The sequence below is a fragment of the Erythranthe guttata genome, chromosome 13, assembly GCF_056151865.1.
Source record: "Erythranthe guttata isolate IM_541 chromosome 13, IM_541, whole genome shotgun sequence".
NCBI lineage: Eukaryota > Viridiplantae > Streptophyta > Magnoliopsida > Lamiales > Phrymaceae > Erythranthe > Erythranthe guttata.
In genome coordinates, this window is record NC_142545.1 from 18,673,141 (window position 1) to 18,690,848 (window position 17,708).

The following is a 17,708-nucleotide window of genomic DNA, read 5'->3' on the forward strand; positions in this document are numbered from 1 at the left end:
GTACAAGTATATATATCTATGTATTTGTTATTTATATATCTATACTTAATATACCAAGACAGGATAATTCTTTTATAAATATTGATAATTAAATTCAAAAGAAAGAAAGAATGGGGGAAGTACAAGACAAACTTCACTTCTTTGATTCATTCATTCAATATCCATTTTAAAACAAGAAACAGGGCTTCTCAATCTATGTACCAAATCTAACAGAAACAATCGACCTACCACAAACTAAACTAAAACATCAAAAAAATAGGAATAAAATTGAACTGGGAAGAACACAATGAGAAATTAAACACCAAAACCCTAATCATAAAACTAGCAATCAAGAAACTACTACTGCTGCTGCAACTTCTTGTTCCAAAAAAAAAAATATGAGAAGATATTTTTCAAAGCGGTTTAATCATCATCTGCAGAGGGCTTTGAGGAACCACCAGCCTTCTTGGGAAGAAGAAGGTTGTGAATGTTGGGCATCACTCCACCATTGGCAATTGTTACATCTCCTAGAAGCTTGCTCAGTTCTTCGTCATTTCGGACAGCCAATTGGATGTGCCTAGGCACAATCCTCGTCTTCTTGTTATCTCTGGCTGCATTACCTGCCAATTCCAGTACCTGTAATCGAACAATAATTCCACTTTTAGATTTTCCATGAAGAGAGAAAAAAAAAAGTCAATTCGAACCCTAGATAGTTTCAAGGTAGGTAAATCCACTCAAATCGAGACCCAAATCTGAAAAATTACGCATAATTTGAAACGATGTGGATTTCAATTGTGGAAAAATCATGTTAATTGAGATTTCCCCCAATTCAATTCGGAAAATTAAAAAAGGACCAAAATACCGAAACCCTAGATTCGAAAATCGTGGAAGTCCGAAATTGAGAATTCAGAACAAAAGTGGTGTAAAAATCCTTTATACAAGATAATTACCTCAGCGGCGAGATATTCGAGGACAGCGGCGAGGTACACAGGAGCTCCGGCGCCGACACGCTCGGCGTATTTCCCGGCCTTCAGAAAACGGGCGATACGGCCGACGGGAAATTGGAGCCCCGCTTTGCTGCTTCTCGATTGAGCTTTCTTCGCCGCACCAGATCCGAGCGTCTTGCCACGACCAGCCATTACAATTTCTGGCGAAGCTTGAAAATACGAAATGTGAAAAGGGGTTTTTTTTTTCTCTTTGTTCTTGAGGAAAGAAGGAATTGGGGGAATTGGTAGAAGAACGTGGTAGTCGAGTGATTTATATAGAAGTGCCGCTGTTCGAGATGACCAATAGCGTTGAAGTACGCGGATCGTCGATTCTGACCGTTGATAAGGGGAACAATTGGACGGCTGGATCTGAAAACTGATTGTAGATGCGGATTTAAACTGCGTCATAACAAACTATCAAAAAAGACCGCCTAAATAAAATTCTTTTGTTTAGGTTTGCGAATTCTCTCTTCTTTTCATTTAAAACTACAATTTACGTTTCTATCCCTATACTTTTCTTTATTATTTAAGGAATTACACGTACTTCCCTGTATTTTGGTTTAATTACAGCCAAACCATCTTTCATTTGAAAAATTACGATTACCTCCATTGAGTTTTTCTTTTGAGGCACCTACCTTCCATTAAGGGCATCCACAGTGGGGCTCTCCAAATACACTCTCCAAACTATGGGATCCATATGCCACATATTCATATTTATGCTCATTAACAACTCTCTAAGACATGGGTCCCATTTATACACTCTCCAAATTATTTTTTGCTCCAATGAGTACATTTTAGTACTCTCTAAAATAGCTATGTAAATATTAAATTATAATAAAATATTCATTATTCAAATTAAAAAATAAATTAAAATTTATATATTTTAATTAATAAATCATATAACTCTTGATTAATTTAAATTTTAAATCATGCTATCTTATCTAATATTTTATTATGTTTAATTATGTTATGAGTTGCATTAGTTTGTTTATTTTCATGTACATAAATTAATTTTTAAAACTTTATTTCATATTACTAAAATATTACAAAGTTTATTAAAATTATCATATTTTTAATACATTGATTGACAAAGCTTGTTATTTTTAATTATTATTAGTATTTAAAATAATATAAATGAAAAATAAGAAAATAATAAAAAAATGAAAAGGGAACACATGGTCCCACCATATGCTCCTTAAACCACTGCTAACTGTGGAGAGTCATCTAGCAATTCTCCAAATTTGGAGAGCCACAAAGAGCGGCACATTTCACCACTGCAGCACCACTCTATCTCCAAATTTTAGAGAGGATTAAAAATCTGACACTAACAGGGCCTTTAGAGAGGCCACTGTGGATGCTCTAAGGTTTGGTACTAGCAACAAATTTAAATACCCATCATTGATTTTTTTTTTTTTTTTTTTAAATATATATTTTACCCTTTACTGAATAATTATATTAACCTCCCATAAGGTTTAATCTAATAACACAGCGGCCCCTAGTATTTTAAAACCATTGTAGAGACCTCCTTTAAAGTTTAATCTTAACCAATAATTCAATTAAAAACATTATTAAAACATATATATTTTTTAAAATAAAAATATATAAAAAATGAGAAAAAAAATTATTTGACATTTCTTTTTACCACGGTGCAGTTCCGCGGCATTGTGGTATATCCACCTCGTCATTGCATTTTTTCTCTCGTAAACTATTAAACTTTCAAGTTTAATAGTTTAATCTTACCTCTCTTAAAGTTTATTATCCAATATTTAATTCTATTTCGTCGTTAATTAGTAATAAATCAAAGGACCATTTTTGTGGTTTATTAATAATAGGGTAAATTACAACCATCCCTCTAAGGTATGGTCAATTTACGAAAAACCCCCTATTGTTTGGATAATTACATCTACCCCTCAATTACGATTTTTTTTACATCTTCACCCTTATGGTGTCAAATTCAACATAATCATCTACATTTCGTGGAATGTGCTCTAGTTTGTACTCGTTTTGTGTAAAAATAAAACTTCTGATGAACCACAATCTGATATATACAAGCCAAAAAACGCATACTATGATCATCTTGCTTCAAAATGTAGAGTTCGAATGGGGTAGAACGGGTACAAAAGTTATAATATTCCATATAATTTCGAAGATTCCACTAAATTTGAAACCGCAAGTGTGGACGTGTAAGATGATTTATAGTTGAGGGGTGGTTATAATATCCAAACAATAGGGATGTTTTGTAATTTAACCATACCTCAGTGGTGGTTGTAATTTATCCTTAATAATATTTAGTAAACATAAAAATATTAATTTATCAATTGGGCCTATAAGCCTACTACCTCTAGTTGGGCCTGGCCTTGCTTCTTGTTAAAATTCAAAAGAACTTCAAATAAAATTCAGGGTGGAAATATAATGTATTAACATGTCAAATCTTGAGCTATTGTTTTTTATTTTAAAATTTTAAAATTTTCGATAGTAAAAATTAATTCCAACTCCATCTAAAAAGAATTCGAAAATACTAGAAATTAAAATTTTGAAAAAATGGAATGAAAATACATTGTTCCGAAATCAATTAGAACTTGACGTATTTGTTCAAACCAGTATTATTATTTTTTAAATAAACAAATTCAAACCTATTAGAAATTGAACAAAACATAAAATTTGGGGGAAGCTACAAGCTAATATATTATTATATTAAATAAGAAAATAAATTAAAATTTAAATGATAAAAATCCAGCAGAGATTGTGAGTGTTGGATGCATAGAACAAACTTGTTTGATAATTAAAGGCTATATGAACATCATTAAAGTGTCCGTCTACTACTCCTGCCTCATAATAAATAAATAAATAAATAAATAAATAATAAATAGTAAATTAATAACAAATGCGATTCATATAATATCACCTCTTTTATTAAAAGTTGTCACATGCGATTTCACCCCTCATTGTGTACTTCTTGTCATTTTGTGCGCATATATTTTTATTTTTACATTAAAAGGAGAAAAATATAATTATACGGATGTGAATATAATTTTATTAGCAATAAAATTATTGCTAATATTAGAACTTACTCCAATTAACAGAAGTCAAAAAATCATGGGAAAATTATTGGCCGCAAAATGGAAACAATTTGAGATGGGGAAAGAGCAAACGTCTTTGTTGTTTTACATTATTATTTTTTGTTGTTTTGTTATTATTATCCCCATCTGATATACAAATAATATCGATCGTCAATATCAAATGTATCTTAGTTATTCTACACATATTTTTATCGCTCGTCGTAGACACATACAATTTCTTTAGTGGGTAGCTATGTACTGAGAACCAACAAATCTAAATTATAGTTTCACACTTTTATGCTGATGATTCTAATGGCGACAACATCCTGGCACTACAACCAACGGTTGTTGACTATCATCAGATACATCAATTTCTTCAGGCGTGGGGAAGATGTGCGGAATTACGGTTGCGCAAAAAGGGGGACAGAGGTTGAACATGATGTCTTTCGATTTTTTATCGTAATTTTGAGAAGATTCAGACATGTTTGGAACTAAAAATATATTTTGAAAGGAGAGATAATGGGTGTTTGGTTACATATATAAATAAAATGTATGGAAGAAATGGAAAATACAAAATCGTTTAAGAAAGCACATTCTAGATATTTCAAATGGATACGAAGCTAATTGTAACCGAAATTTAAAAAGACAAAATTCACGCAGATCCCGGAGAAACTATAATTTCTCCTCCAAAAATAACTTCTCAGCCTATGGGGGTGCAATATTTAAAATATAGCACTGATAACTATTTAATATATGAAACTAGTCGAAAGTAATTTACGAGCAAAAAATTCAATAAATATATTTGTAATTCATTTTATAATTGCTTCAAAATCCAAAGAAATATCCCAATCCATACTAGTGTAAATATAATTTCTCTTTTATTTTCTTTTTTCCCTTCTTTTAATGAAAACAAAATGTTATATTCACACTTACTTCGAGCTTTGGCATTCATAATGGTAATCCCAATTCAAAGAAACTACAACAATCGATGAATGGGACCAATAATTATTTCAAGTATTTTATAGTGCCTCTATTTCATCATTTCTTTCATTATTTCTTTATTACAAACAAAATTAAATGCAAAGTCGCCTAGAAAAGGGTGTTCAAATGTAATAATTAGCTCTCATTAATCGAGATTAAGATGCATATTCAAGGCTTGGAAAGTTGGATGTACAATTTACAGATTTACCATTCTTAATTAATTTTTTTATTGAATTTTTTATTTATTTCAAGAATCTATTTTTTTTAATTATATCAATCAACAAGATGATTCTTTTTCAATTCAATCTCGTGAACAAGTTTCAATTCAAATTGAGGTGACCATTAAAGAGAGGTGTCAGTCAATTTCAATTTTTCAATCGCACCCCTGTCACTTTCTAAATTCTCACTTCTACCCCCTGCACTTTTCCACTTTTTCATTTTTGGCACATAGTTAAATTTTGTCATTTACTTTGCGCCACGGAAACCAGCCCTTTTATCCATCCATCACCTCACTTGTCATCTTCTTCTTAGACCCAAAAAGATTCTTTTTTTTTTTTTTTCTGAATTGAATTTAATTTCAATTTCCCCCATTGTTGTTTTACAGACACCCCCATTAATTTAGGTAATAAAAAAGCAATCTTTTTTATTTATTTTTCCTCCAATTTTTCATTTGCACTTTCTGCACATGAAGCAAGAATTACATGTTCTTGGAAACAAAGTAGAGTAGCCCTTTGGAAAGTGATTTTCTTGAATATTCATTTAGGGTTTATATTAGTACTCCTGTCTGAAAATGAAAAAGGCAGTGGCAAAAAAGTAATATTAATGCTAGTAGTTTATCTCTGTTCAACACTATGATCAAGAATCTCTGAAACATTGAGCAAAAAAAGAAAAAAATGGGGGAGAAGAAGAAAGATACTCCGGCAACTGTTTGGTTTTCCTTGAAGAAATCACTGCACTGTAAATCTGAGCCGTCCGATGTGCACAATCCGAAGACCCGGAAGCAATTGACCGCAATCCTGACCCGGAAAACCGGCAGATCGGGTTGTTCCCGGTCCATAGCGAATCTGAAAGATGTGATTCATGGCAGCAAGCGTCATTTGGAGAGGCCGCCTAGCTGCAGCCCAAGATCCATCGGCAGCAGTGAGTTTCTCAACCCAATTGCCCACGAAGTCATTCTCAGCAACTCCAGATGCGAGCTCAAAATCACCGGTTTTGGCGGTTTTCACGACGGGTTCAGCGGCGGTGACGGCGGCGGGGGTGGCGGCGGCGGTGGTGGGTCGACGTATGTGGGAACTTTGAGGCCTGGGACGCCTGGTCCTGGAGGCCACCCAACAATGCATTACTTCAACCCTTCTTTCAAGAACTCTGCTGCAACGCCGCCGCGGAAGGCGGCGGCGGCGCTTTTGGCGGAAGGAAGAGATGGGTTTGGCGGCGGCGGCGGCGGGGGTGGTAATGGTTTGCTTCCCTCCCAGAAAAGGGCTTCCTTTGATAAAGAAAGCAATGGTGTCACTTGCCACAAGTGCGGTGAACACTTTATCAAGTGGGAAGCTCTTGAATCTCATCACCTCTCCAAACACGCCGGTAAGAATTAAATTTCTTCATGTTTAATTTACTCTGTTTTGTTTTTTTTTTTTTTTTTAACTTTTTTTTAATTTTAATGTTTTTTTTAATCTCAGTAACTGAATTAGTGGAGGGAGATTCATCGAGAAAAATAGTCGAAATAATCTGCCGATCGAGCTGGTTAAAATCCGAGAACCACTCCGTAAGAATCGACCGTGTCTTGAAAGTCCACAACATGCAGAAAACCCTAGTCCGATTCGAGGACTACCGAGAAGCCGTAAAAATAAAAGCAAGCAAACTCCCCAAGAAGCACCCCCGTTGCCTAGCAGACGGAAACGAACTCCTGAGGTTCCACGGCACCACCATAGCATGCACCCTCGGCACGAACGGTTCATCGAGCCTCTGCATTTCGGACAAATGCTGCGTTTGTCGGATTATCAGAAACGGATTCTCGAACAAGAGGGAAATAAAAGGCGGTGTGGGAGTTTTCACGACCTCGACTAGTGGAAGGGCTTTCGAGTGCATAGAAATGCTGGATAACGATGTTTCGATTAGGAAAGCTTTGATCGTTTGCCGTGTAATCGCGGGGAGGGTTCATCGGCCGTTGGAGAATATACAGGAGATGGCTAGCCAAACGGGGTTCGATTCTTTAGCAGGTAAAGTCGGTATGTATTCGAATATTGAGGAGCTTTACTTGCTTAATGCTAAAGCTCTTCTTCCTTGTTTTGTTGTTATTTGCAAAACATGATAACAAATGAATATGAAAAAAAAATGAGAAAAAAAAAACTAAGTGTTGATATATCTTTTTACCTAGATTTTGTACCTAGGTTTTATGTAATATTTTGAGCATTATGTTTAATGTTGTTACATTGTTTTGCTGGGAATTGATTGGAAAAATCTTTTCTTGGATATTTTTTTTTAGATTTTGTTTTGAAATATTTAATGTTTGTGTCAATATATTGAATGTGAGACAAATGACAGGAGAAAGAACATTGAACTAACTTATGTGATATGCCCCCCACTAAGACAATGAAAGAATAATTAAGGCGTGACAAATGATAGTTTGTGTTTTGAGTGATCTATTTTTTTAAGAAAAAAGAGAGCATAAATAGTATATAAGGCTAGCAATTGGGCCATGTGAGCTGAGATTGAGCTGACTCGAACTCGCACAACATCGAGCCTCGTTACTATAAGCTCAAGTTCATATACCATTAGTCCTCATTAGTATGCTCTCGGCAAATTTTCAGGTTTATATCGGAATCATTACTATAGAATTGTAATAAGTAAATTGAACCATAGTAGGCTCGAACTCAGCTCATAAATAAATCGGGTCTAGTAAATGGCTCAAATTCGATCTGGCTCACTAAAAAACAAGATCGGGTCAAATATAATCGGATCGAGCCATTGCTCGTCCTACTCGGATATCCAATTGCTTATAAAGAATAAAAAATAGAAGGAATCATTTGTTTCTGTGGGCTACAATCCTATGTGATTAATTTATATGCAAAATCTTGAAATCCTCCAAAAATATATATATATATATATATAATTATCAAAACAATTGCGTGTATATTAACAAAAAATATTTGTGGCAACAATGCAACAAGTGTAGGGAAGGCATGTGGTCCTAGTTGGAGTGTTTAGTTAAAAATATTGGAAAATAAATAAATAAATAATCTTGAAAATAACAGGTCATGTGAATTTTGCCTACTGTCCGAGAAATGTTTTCATTTTGTCTGAAAATGGATGTTTTTATCGGTTTGTATAAACTGCTTTTCCATTGGATATTTGGATGCTCTTTGTTTGTCAGTTTTAGACCTAGTTTGAAACCCTGGAGATAAGATCAGGGAAATAGAAATAAATATTTCAATATTTATTATATATTGGTCTTATTGTATTTTATTTTATTTATTATATTCTTAGGAGAAATATTCAGTAGGTATATTTTCATTTCAAAGATTATTATTAACCAGAAATTTCTGAAAACAGACAGTTTCTGAACCAATGAAATCAAGAGCATTTGAATTCAAAATTTCCCAGATATACAGAAATATTTGCTGGATTTTATTGTAATTTTTTTTTTTGATTTGTTTCAAACAAATAATGAACCCCTCTGCTCTGCAGCAAAATCTGAATTCACTGTAGTAAATGTAGTAAATACCATGTCCCTACAAGAAATCCAATTTATGAACGTATTCATTTGAATTCAGAAATTTAAATTCAAACCTGTGTTTTTATATATGTAATAAATGATTTATTTACAAGCAGATGGCATTCAATGCTGACTTACACCATTCAGAGCGTTGACCAGTTGCCACTACTCTTGTTTTAAAAAATCCACTGTTTTCCAGCTCTCTCACATCAGATAAATTTGACATTGTAACGATGAACATGTAAGACAACACATAGTTGATGAGGTGATTGTAATTACCCAAATAAGAGGGGGTTTTGTAATTTGGCCTTTCCTTAGGGGGTTGGCCGTAATCTGCCCTAATTTATTGTAACAATTCATTCATACAAAAAAAAAATGCAGATGTAGCACAAATTTGAGCAACATCTATCTTGAAGCTAAGAAACCACAATCTACACAACTCACGACAGTATGATGTACAATATCTTGAATGCTATAATCGAACTTAAATCCCATGTCTCTAATTCTCTGAGACGAAATCTTACTAGGCGCTGAATCCCGCTCCATTCCTTCAATCCTACAACATTTATAAAAAAAACACGAGATTCATCGGTCATAAATTCAAACTCTAGTACGCGTACGAATTCAAGAGGAGAATTTACAAGACTAGCAAGTAGCAACCTCTGTGAATACGAACAAGGGTACTCTGCGGTAAGAGTCCCAACCAGTTCAGACAGCACGCAACTCTCGGTACAGCATATGTATCGCCCTCGAGCATTTTCATGCTCCATAAGAAATATATGCGCACCGCATATATCTTCAATGTGAACCAATGCAATGGATCCCATTCTTGAGTTCACAGAAGCCAAGATAGGTAGCAGCTTCGGATCACCTTCTTGACCGGTCAAATACGAGATTAAGTGACTTTGTCTATTTGTCAAATTGAAATATTAAAACATTGAAATTTAACGTTCAACCTGTAATTGGGGAAAGCAGAACTTGAATGCTTGCTGGAACTGTCGGAGTGAGAAACGGACCGCCCACCGTTGTTGTGATTACCGATATTATATGAATGCCGTTCTCCTCTGCAAACTGAAATGCTGCCTCTTCTGCGTACAGCTTCGAGAGTACGTATACCTGATGAAAAAGGCAACTAAAGTTGAAAAAGCGAGTATATATATCCGGAAAACTGAAAAACGGGGAAAAAAAAATACCCAGCCGCTTGATTTAGTATTTAGGACATGATCAACACGTGTCTGGCAAGATTCATCGACAATCGGTAACCATCCTCCGGAGCTGTCTTTTGCAGTCATTGTGCTTACGGACGACGTAAAAACAAATCGCTTAACAGTGTTCGATTTTAAACAAGCTTTCAGAATGTTCAATGTTCCTCTAATAGCTGGATCTATGACTTCTGTTTTAACATAGCTGTCTTGAAAGAGGAAATTCAAGCCAATCAACGCGAAAATTTTCGAATAAATTTATTTATTTTGATAATTTCGAGTTTTCGGCCGGACATTACCGGAATCTCTTGAAGCTGGCACGTCGAATTCCATCGAAGCTGCAACGTGGAAAACACCGTCACAGCCTCTTACGGCATCGTCGAAACTTCCATCTTCGTGTAAATCAGACTTGAAAAGACTTAATCTACCCCCATCTTGCCAAACCTTGAACAAATGAGATGCCTTCTCTGGAATATACGATCAGATCATGGTAATTTGTTTATAAATGTTAGAGAATTTACGAATTTCGGGCTTCGGGGTAGCGCCCCCGAATTTTTTTTTAGGATCACTAGACACTGCAAAAATAAGTTTATATTGATATGTTTTAATCAAAATGTCATATATATTATAATTTTATCGTTATTTAAACATAAGACAAAAAAATCTAAATTAATTCAAATTATTCTAATAATGTAACCTATTTAGTATTTTGGGGATTCATGGCATTAGCTCATATTAATTTTTAGAGTTATTAATAAAAAAAATTCAAAAATATATAAATATTCATAAATTTTATTTCAAATAATATAAGTTTTCACCATTTTATTTTATATTTTCATATTAATTTGATATATATATAAATAATTATGAAGAAGAAAACAAAATTAAGAATTAAGATACATATTTGCAAAAACATTAGGGACCAAAAGTAATATTCAAAAAATATAGTGCCAAAATAGCTAAAAAAAATTCTTTTTAAAAATATTGGGGGGAGGGTTTTCAACAGCCCCTTGTAAGTTCCGGCTATGGTCTCAGGTAATTACCAGGATTGCGGACGGCGGCGTGAACTGTGTGGCCTCTTAGGAGGAGAGATTTGACGAGCCATGATCCTATGTAACCTGTTGCCCCCGTCACGCAGTACGTCATCTTCCCATTCATTTCATTCCTATCCTCCATTTTTGAGCACTGAAGAAGCGTTTGATCTGAATCTGTAAGTAAAAATGGTCAATGCTTTTTACTGAGTTCTTAATATATTGTTAGTTCCTAAGGCTGTGTTTGGTAAGCTTTTGGGCTTTCATTTCCATTTTATTTTGGGGAAATATATTTTGGGAGAAGAATTTGAAAATTAAATAAAGTTTGTTTGTGTTTTGGGAGGAGACAATTTGTACTGTAGCAAGTCAAATCATGTCTGAAAGGTGTTGGAAAAAGGTATTTTGGAAGAAGAATTTAAAAGATAAAGTGATTTGATTTTGTATTTTAATGAAGACAATTTTCACTGTAGCGGTCAAATCATGTTTGTTAGAGAGAGAAATATTTGAATTTGTTTTGGGGAAAGTTTTTGAAAATAGTGTAGAAAGATAATTTTCATTTTGGGGAAAGTGTGAAAAGAATTTGAAAACCGTAACAAACATAGCCTAAGTTGTTCGATATTATTTTAATCATATTTTATTTGGTAAATTACGTTCACACACCGATTAGTCCCGCGGGAAAGTCAAATTATGAAAAGATCCCTCTTGGTTTGAGTAATTATAATTTACAACCATCCCTCAACTATAAATCTTCTTACACGTCTGCTATTGTGGTGTCAAATTTTGTGGAATCTTCTAGATTTAATCTATGAAATATTCTTCAATTTGTACCCATTTTATCTCGTTAGAGCTCCACATTTTAAAACAAGATGATCATAAGATGTGTCTTTTCGCTTGTAAATATCAGACTGTGATTTATCAGAAACTGCATTTTTATACAAAAATATAATACAAATTAGAGAATATACCACATAATCTAGAAGATTATATTTCACGGTTTGATATACATAACATAAACTTGATGGAAACTCAATACAATCCTGTCAAAAAAGATTCACTATATATTACAGTATTCTCATTCTAAAATCCTACATTGCTGAAAATATGCTACAAATAAAAAAAAAATCCGAATCAAGTAATTTAAAAAAGAAAAAAGAAAAATGGTCATTTAAACATCGATGGAATCGGCATTACTACTGTCCAAAGATTCGGCTCGTTTGTGTCGAGGCAAAGGACTAGTAGACCTTTCTAATCGCGGCATATCGAGGATGACGACCTCATCTTCCTTGTCACGCTTCCGACTCTGTCTGTGTCTGAATTTAAGAATCTTCGAAAGCACCTGAACAATGTCTCTCATACAAGGCCTTCTCCTAGACACACGGCTCACGCACTTGTGTGCAAGTACCGCCACCTCATTCATCTCTTCCACATCAAACTTACCCTCCAATCGTGGATCCCCGATTTCTTCCCATCCATCTTTTCCCTCCGTATTCATAGCCGCCTATTTAAACCAGTATAATTAAAAATAAAATAAATAAGAAGCGAAAAAAATCTTCGAGAAAAAGACGACTTACTAGCTCAACATGCTCCATAAGACCTTGAAGAGGATTTCTTCCTGCAATGAGTTCAAACAGCAATACGCCGTAGCTGTAAACATCGCTCTTCTTTGTGAACGAACGTGTTGATATGTATTCCGGGTCGAGGTATCCGAAAGTTCCTTGAATATTAGATACATGCTTGCTAACCATCTCTTCTCTCGATAGTCCAAAATCAGCCACCTTCATAAATAGCACGTCATGAGTACATTATTAGCTGATTAAATATTATATTCCGATATAATGAAAACTGGAAAGAAAAAAAAACTACCAACGGAGACGTACCCTAGCTCTCATGGATTGGTCCAACAAAATGTTGGATGATTTTATGTCGCGATGTATTACAGGAGGAACTGCCTGAAGTTGATAATAAGATAATCGAGTAAAGAAATGGAGAACGTATAAATATTATAATATTTGGTTTTGACGAATAGACTTATTAAACTTACACCATCGTGTAGATATTCCAAGCCCCTGGCCACATCGAGAGCTATTTGAATCCTTAATTCCCAATTCAACGGTTCGAGTTTCTGATCTGAAGAGATGATCAAGAAACGTGTGAATATGGATATGGATATATGGATTCCAACACAAATTATAGTCGAATTCGCTCCTCTCTATCAAATTCATATCGATTATAAGTATATTAACTCACTATATAAATGAGATGCCAAACTTCCTCTGCTCATGTACACGTATATAAGCATGTGTTGGTGTTTCTCCGCACAGTAGCCGACCAAGTTCACGAGGTTTCTATGATGTAATCTCCCCAACAACATAACCTGCAAAAAAATAAGTCGAACAAGCACGTAAGAAATATACGAAAGCACGTCCTCACTTTTTCTAGAAGGTTTTTACTTCTCGAAAATCAAAAGTACCTCAGTTTGGAACTCTTTCTCCCCCTGCTTAGAATCTGTAGCAAGCACTTTAACCGCCACAGTCTCGCCGGTCAACATCTGAGCTTTGTAAACGGGACCGAACGACCCTTGACCGATTAATGTCGTGAAATTGCACGTTGCTTTCTGCAGGTCCCTGCTCGTGCATCAACCAATATAAATTCGATTAAAATTTGAATGACCATTCAACATCTACAAGAACTGTCTAAAACATAAAATCAAGAATCACGGGTAATCAAACTTAACGACCATGTACACCATACAAAAAAAAAAAAAAAAAAAAAAAACCGACTATCTTAATTTTTCAAGAATATGCAATAGCTCCTCGAAGAGACGACACGAAACGATTTTACGTACTTGTAAGGGTATTCCATTATACCAGATGCAGAAATCACACTGGACTTCTTAATTCCCCTGAGCCAAAACGACAAGCCGTTCTGTACAGTAGACTTTGGCGACTCGGTGCCCATCGAAGAATCTGACAATACGGTACAAGAATTGGCACCATTCGCGCGAATAGGTATGGTTGCAGCCCTTCTAGAACTGCTGTTTCCGATCTGCGAACGCTGCCTATGGTAATACCTAATGCAGAAAAATGCAGCTACAGCCGAAGCTGCTCCGATAACAACCCCGATCGATATTCCAATTATCAACCCCGACGACTCCCCTCTCATATCTGAATTCCCAATTCAACTTATGTTATCTATTGATAAATCATCCATCCATAAATCTGCAAAAACGGAACTCATAACAAATCAGCTCATAACTTAGCTACTAGAGCCAAAGGACACAACCCCATGAACAGACATTTCATCAAACACAAGCAACGCGGAGTTTTCGGGTCTAAAACTTTGAAAATTGAAAGTCCATTCGCATCAAAAAATTCAGCAAAAGGCGGCTGAATGCAACGACTGGAAGATCGGGAAGCTTCAGTCAAAATTTCAATGGAGTTGCCAAAACGAATAAAAAGTCAAATCTCAATCTCTAACACACATAACATAAACACATACAAAACAAAACGCTACAACTGAAAATAAACCCAAAATAATTTGGTCGTCGCAAATCAGAACAACCCGGATCGAGCATGGAAATAAACATAAATACGCCCCCAAAACGAAAAGGGAAAAATGGAAGTATAATTGCTAAAATTAGCGACGACAAATTTTTTTTTTTTAATATAGATGCACAGAGTAAAGTACAGCAGCAGAATTTGAAAAGAGAATGTTGCAACGAGCTGGCATTACTGTTTCTTACCCTCTTTTTTTTTTACTGTGTTCTTCTAGGAGTCCCGCTTGCATCAAATCTTTGTTCCAGAGCTGAAGAGTTGGGAGCTGATGATTTATTTTTTTTATTTTATTTTTTTTCCGTGGGTGAAAGCGTTTGCCGGAATAAAAAAAGAAAAAGTGAAATCTGCGACGGATGTAAGGAAGAAGAAAGGAAAATCAGAAGCAGGGGTGGGTGTGAATAAGATACAAGCAAACGAACGCGAAATCTGACAGAGGAAAAAATCAACGGCGACTGACGACGGAATGCAGCTGCAGCATAAGCCCTGCGCTTTCTTTCCTTTTTTTTTCTTTTTTCTCCTGGAATTTTAAATTTGGTTAAAGCAAATATATATATATATATATATATATATTATATTATATATGTAAGAATGATATAAAATGATGAAATGGCAATGCGCGTGAAGTATGAAATGAGGAGTTTCTCTAATTTCCCAGACTGCCCTTTTGGTGTTTGATTATAAATATCTTATTTTGGAAATTTTATTATTTTTCTTTTCCATAATTAATTTCGTGTGACCATACGATCATCGACACTGATTCTTTCATCAAGTAATGGCTCGTTTGGCTAAATTTATTTTAAATAGTTGATAAACTCCTACATCTGATAAGTTGTTTTAAGATTTGATAATTTGTTATGTCTTAATTTTCAAGTTAATTCTTAAAGTATTTGGTTAATGAGCTTATAAATTATTTTTATTTATTATAATATTTTAAATAAAAATGTTTGAAGATGTACTTTTAAGGAAAAAAAAACATTTGTTCTCTAGCAACTTATTATACAAATTTTTAAAAATATTTAAAAAAAAAATTCAAACACTTTGAGAAATCATATAAATTTTTAAACATCTTATAAACTTTTTTTTAATAGATTATAAACTTAGTCAAATAAAGGATTTACACACCAATTAACAAAAAGTATTTTACTTTGATAAAAGCCAAAATGAATTTGGTAGGTTGTGGACAATGAAGGTCAATTCGGTAATATCATCTTCAACATTTTTTTTTTTCTTTTTCATATACATAACAACTCATTATTTTCTCATTCAAGGTAATATCGATTTTCATATCAGTGAAGATATTCGTTTCCTCATTAGTGAAAATTGACACAAACTAGAGTTATTTTGGACAAACCAAATCAAAAAAAATTAATAATAGATATTAAACATAGATTATTTATTTCCTATGGTTAATGTATGTGGGATTATTTACCTAATGTGATGGGAGCTGTTAACTAAATTCATTAAAATTATTTCACCAAAAAACGTCTCATTTAATTTATTATTAATAAAGCGCCCACACAATTTCTCCTTGATATATATCATATATTTAACATATGTATATATATATAATATTTTATACAAGGCCACATGTAGAGAGATGCTTTCTTTCGTGAAACGTTAATTATCTAAATAATCGTAATTAATTATGATCTTGATTAGTGAACACCTAAAGTTAAAGTAAGTACTTGGAGTTATCTAGATTGTAAACTAATAATTTATTTAATAATTCTCTTCTTGTACTTGGAGGGTGATAATAGCAATGTTAGGTTTGATTTTAAGGTGATAATTTGAAATTTGGAGCAGTCAATAATACATGAGCAGTTGATTTTATGGTTAAATCGGTTTTTTTTGTAATACCTACTAATCAAATGTTTACCTAATCACTGCTTAGTCTTACTGAACTTGTTTTAAGAAATAAAAAAAAAAAAAAATAATAATAATAATTATATACATGGCTGTGGTTGAATTTTTTACCACGTCACCTTTTTTTTTTTGCCCTAATCCAAAATATTGTCCAAACTCATAAGTTGACCATGAGCAATAGGGTCTTATTTTAAGGAGCTTACCAAAAAAATATAAAAATTATTTAAAAAATACGTATTAATTAAGTTAGTATTTATTGTTGAAAAAATTAGAATGTCTTTAAATTAGTTTTTTATGCAACTACGTGGCATTATATTTAATAGCATTTGTAAGATAGTTGAAGAAAAAAAAAGATGATGCAAGTTGAATAAAGAATAAGAGGGCGGAGTGGCATGGATCTGGGTGAAATTCAATGAAGCTTCTCTCTCTCTCTCTCTCTCTCTCTCTCTCTCTCTCTGAGCAATCTTCAGACAAAAGATTTGTTCAAGACGTGGGTGGAAGTTTATATAGAAGAAAATCATATACAATTGAATTAGTTCTTTAAATATTAACATAAGATCATAAAAAATCTAGATAAATAATTCTTTTTATATTAATATAAATTAATATTTCGTAAAAATAGTAGCTTTGTAAGTTATATATATCTTTCTTGGTGATAAATGTTATTTATTGAATTACAAAATTGATTATTTATAGAGAAAAAAAATTTCATAACTTATCACAAATAATTACGACAATGGAATATTTCATACGTTTCAAAGAAAAAAAAAATCTGTTAGAGTTAACAAGTTTATACGAGAAATGATAAATGAGATGTAGTATTATGGCGATGAAGGATGAAAATGAGACATTGAGATATGAGGGACTAAAGTGTAACTAAATATCAAGATAACGGACCATTAATGAATTTAGCCCATCATATTTCAATTTCTAATTCGATTGCAATTTCAAAATATAGTTTTGGAAAATTCGTTTTTTTCTTGGTGAAAATACTTATTTGGAAAGGGTGTATTTGGTATTCCACATTTTAATATTCTTTTACTCAAAAGAGTTAAGGTGGAACGGTGGGGATTAATGGCAGAATGTTTTGACGGGATTGCCGATGCTCATATTGCTACCAAAATAGGGGACAATCTGCCCCAACTGATTTAATTTTGTCGTTAACGTGAAAACATAACGGAGTTACAGGAAAAAGCCGCAGAAACGGGCAACTGGGCCAAGGAACCAAACGGCGTTTAAATTACTTCCATAAACAAAATTCAATTTCGGCCCACCACCATCTCTACACGTCTTCCATTAGTGCTACATAATATTATTTCTATTAAATTTAATAAAAAATCG

At 33.7% G+C, this 17,708-nt stretch overlaps 4 protein-coding genes across 5 annotated transcripts; 1 reads left to right on the plus strand and 3 right to left on the minus strand.

Moving 5' to 3' along the window:
* Nucleotides 1-120: 120 nt before the first annotated feature.
* LOC105948813 (histone H2A.6) lies at nucleotides 121-1,230 on the minus strand. The gene is made up of 2 exons (XM_012972044.2): nucleotides 930-1,230; nucleotides 121-615 (listed from the first exon to the last, which is right to left on the minus strand). The coding sequence occupies exons 1-2, from the start codon at nucleotides 1,116-1,118 to the stop codon at nucleotides 403-405; spliced, it is 402 nt and encodes a 133-aa protein (XP_012827498.1). The 5' UTR covers nucleotides 1,119-1,230; the 3' UTR covers nucleotides 121-402.
* Nucleotides 1,231-5,482: 4,252 nt separating this feature from the next.
* Nucleotides 5,483-7,474, plus strand: LOC105948867 (uncharacterized). Its single transcript, XM_012972116.2, has 2 exons — nucleotides 5,483-6,586; nucleotides 6,682-7,474. The coding sequence occupies exons 1-2, from the start codon at nucleotides 5,899-5,901 to the stop codon at nucleotides 7,311-7,313; spliced, it is 1,320 nt and encodes a 439-aa protein (XP_012827570.2). The 5' UTR covers nucleotides 5,483-5,898; the 3' UTR covers nucleotides 7,314-7,474.
* Nucleotides 7,475-8,974: 1,500 nt separating this feature from the next.
* On the minus strand, nucleotides 8,975-11,142 carry LOC105948743 (NAD(P)-binding Rossmann-fold superfamily protein). Its single transcript, XM_012971971.2, has 6 exons — nucleotides 10,963-11,142; nucleotides 10,219-10,386; nucleotides 9,911-10,128; nucleotides 9,674-9,833; nucleotides 9,378-9,588; nucleotides 8,975-9,273 (listed from the first exon to the last, which is right to left on the minus strand). The coding sequence occupies exons 1-6, from the start codon at nucleotides 11,093-11,095 to the stop codon at nucleotides 9,123-9,125; spliced, it is 1,041 nt and encodes a 346-aa protein (XP_012827425.1). The 5' UTR covers nucleotides 11,096-11,142; the 3' UTR covers nucleotides 8,975-9,122.
* Nucleotides 11,143-11,910: 768 nt separating this feature from the next.
* Nucleotides 11,911-15,072, minus strand: CRLK1 (Protein kinase superfamily protein). Of its 2 annotated transcripts, none has more exons than XM_012972173.2 (8): nucleotides 14,693-15,072; nucleotides 13,796-14,168; nucleotides 13,421-13,574; nucleotides 13,198-13,324; nucleotides 12,992-13,077; nucleotides 12,828-12,899; nucleotides 12,522-12,725; nucleotides 11,911-12,448 (listed from the first exon to the last, which is right to left on the minus strand). In XM_012972173.2, exons 2-8 carry the CDS (start codon nucleotides 14,110-14,112, stop codon nucleotides 12,116-12,118), a joined length of 1,293 nt encoding a protein of 430 aa, XP_012827627.1. In that variant the 5' UTR covers nucleotides 14,113-14,168; nucleotides 14,693-15,072; the 3' UTR covers nucleotides 11,911-12,115. The 2 variants fall into 2 exon arrangements, with proteins under 2 accessions (XP_012827627.1, XP_088668006.1); XM_088811880.1 differs by lacking the exon at nucleotides 14,693-15,072 and adding an exon at nucleotides 14,246-14,548.
* Nucleotides 15,073-17,708: the final 2,636 nt, after the last annotated feature.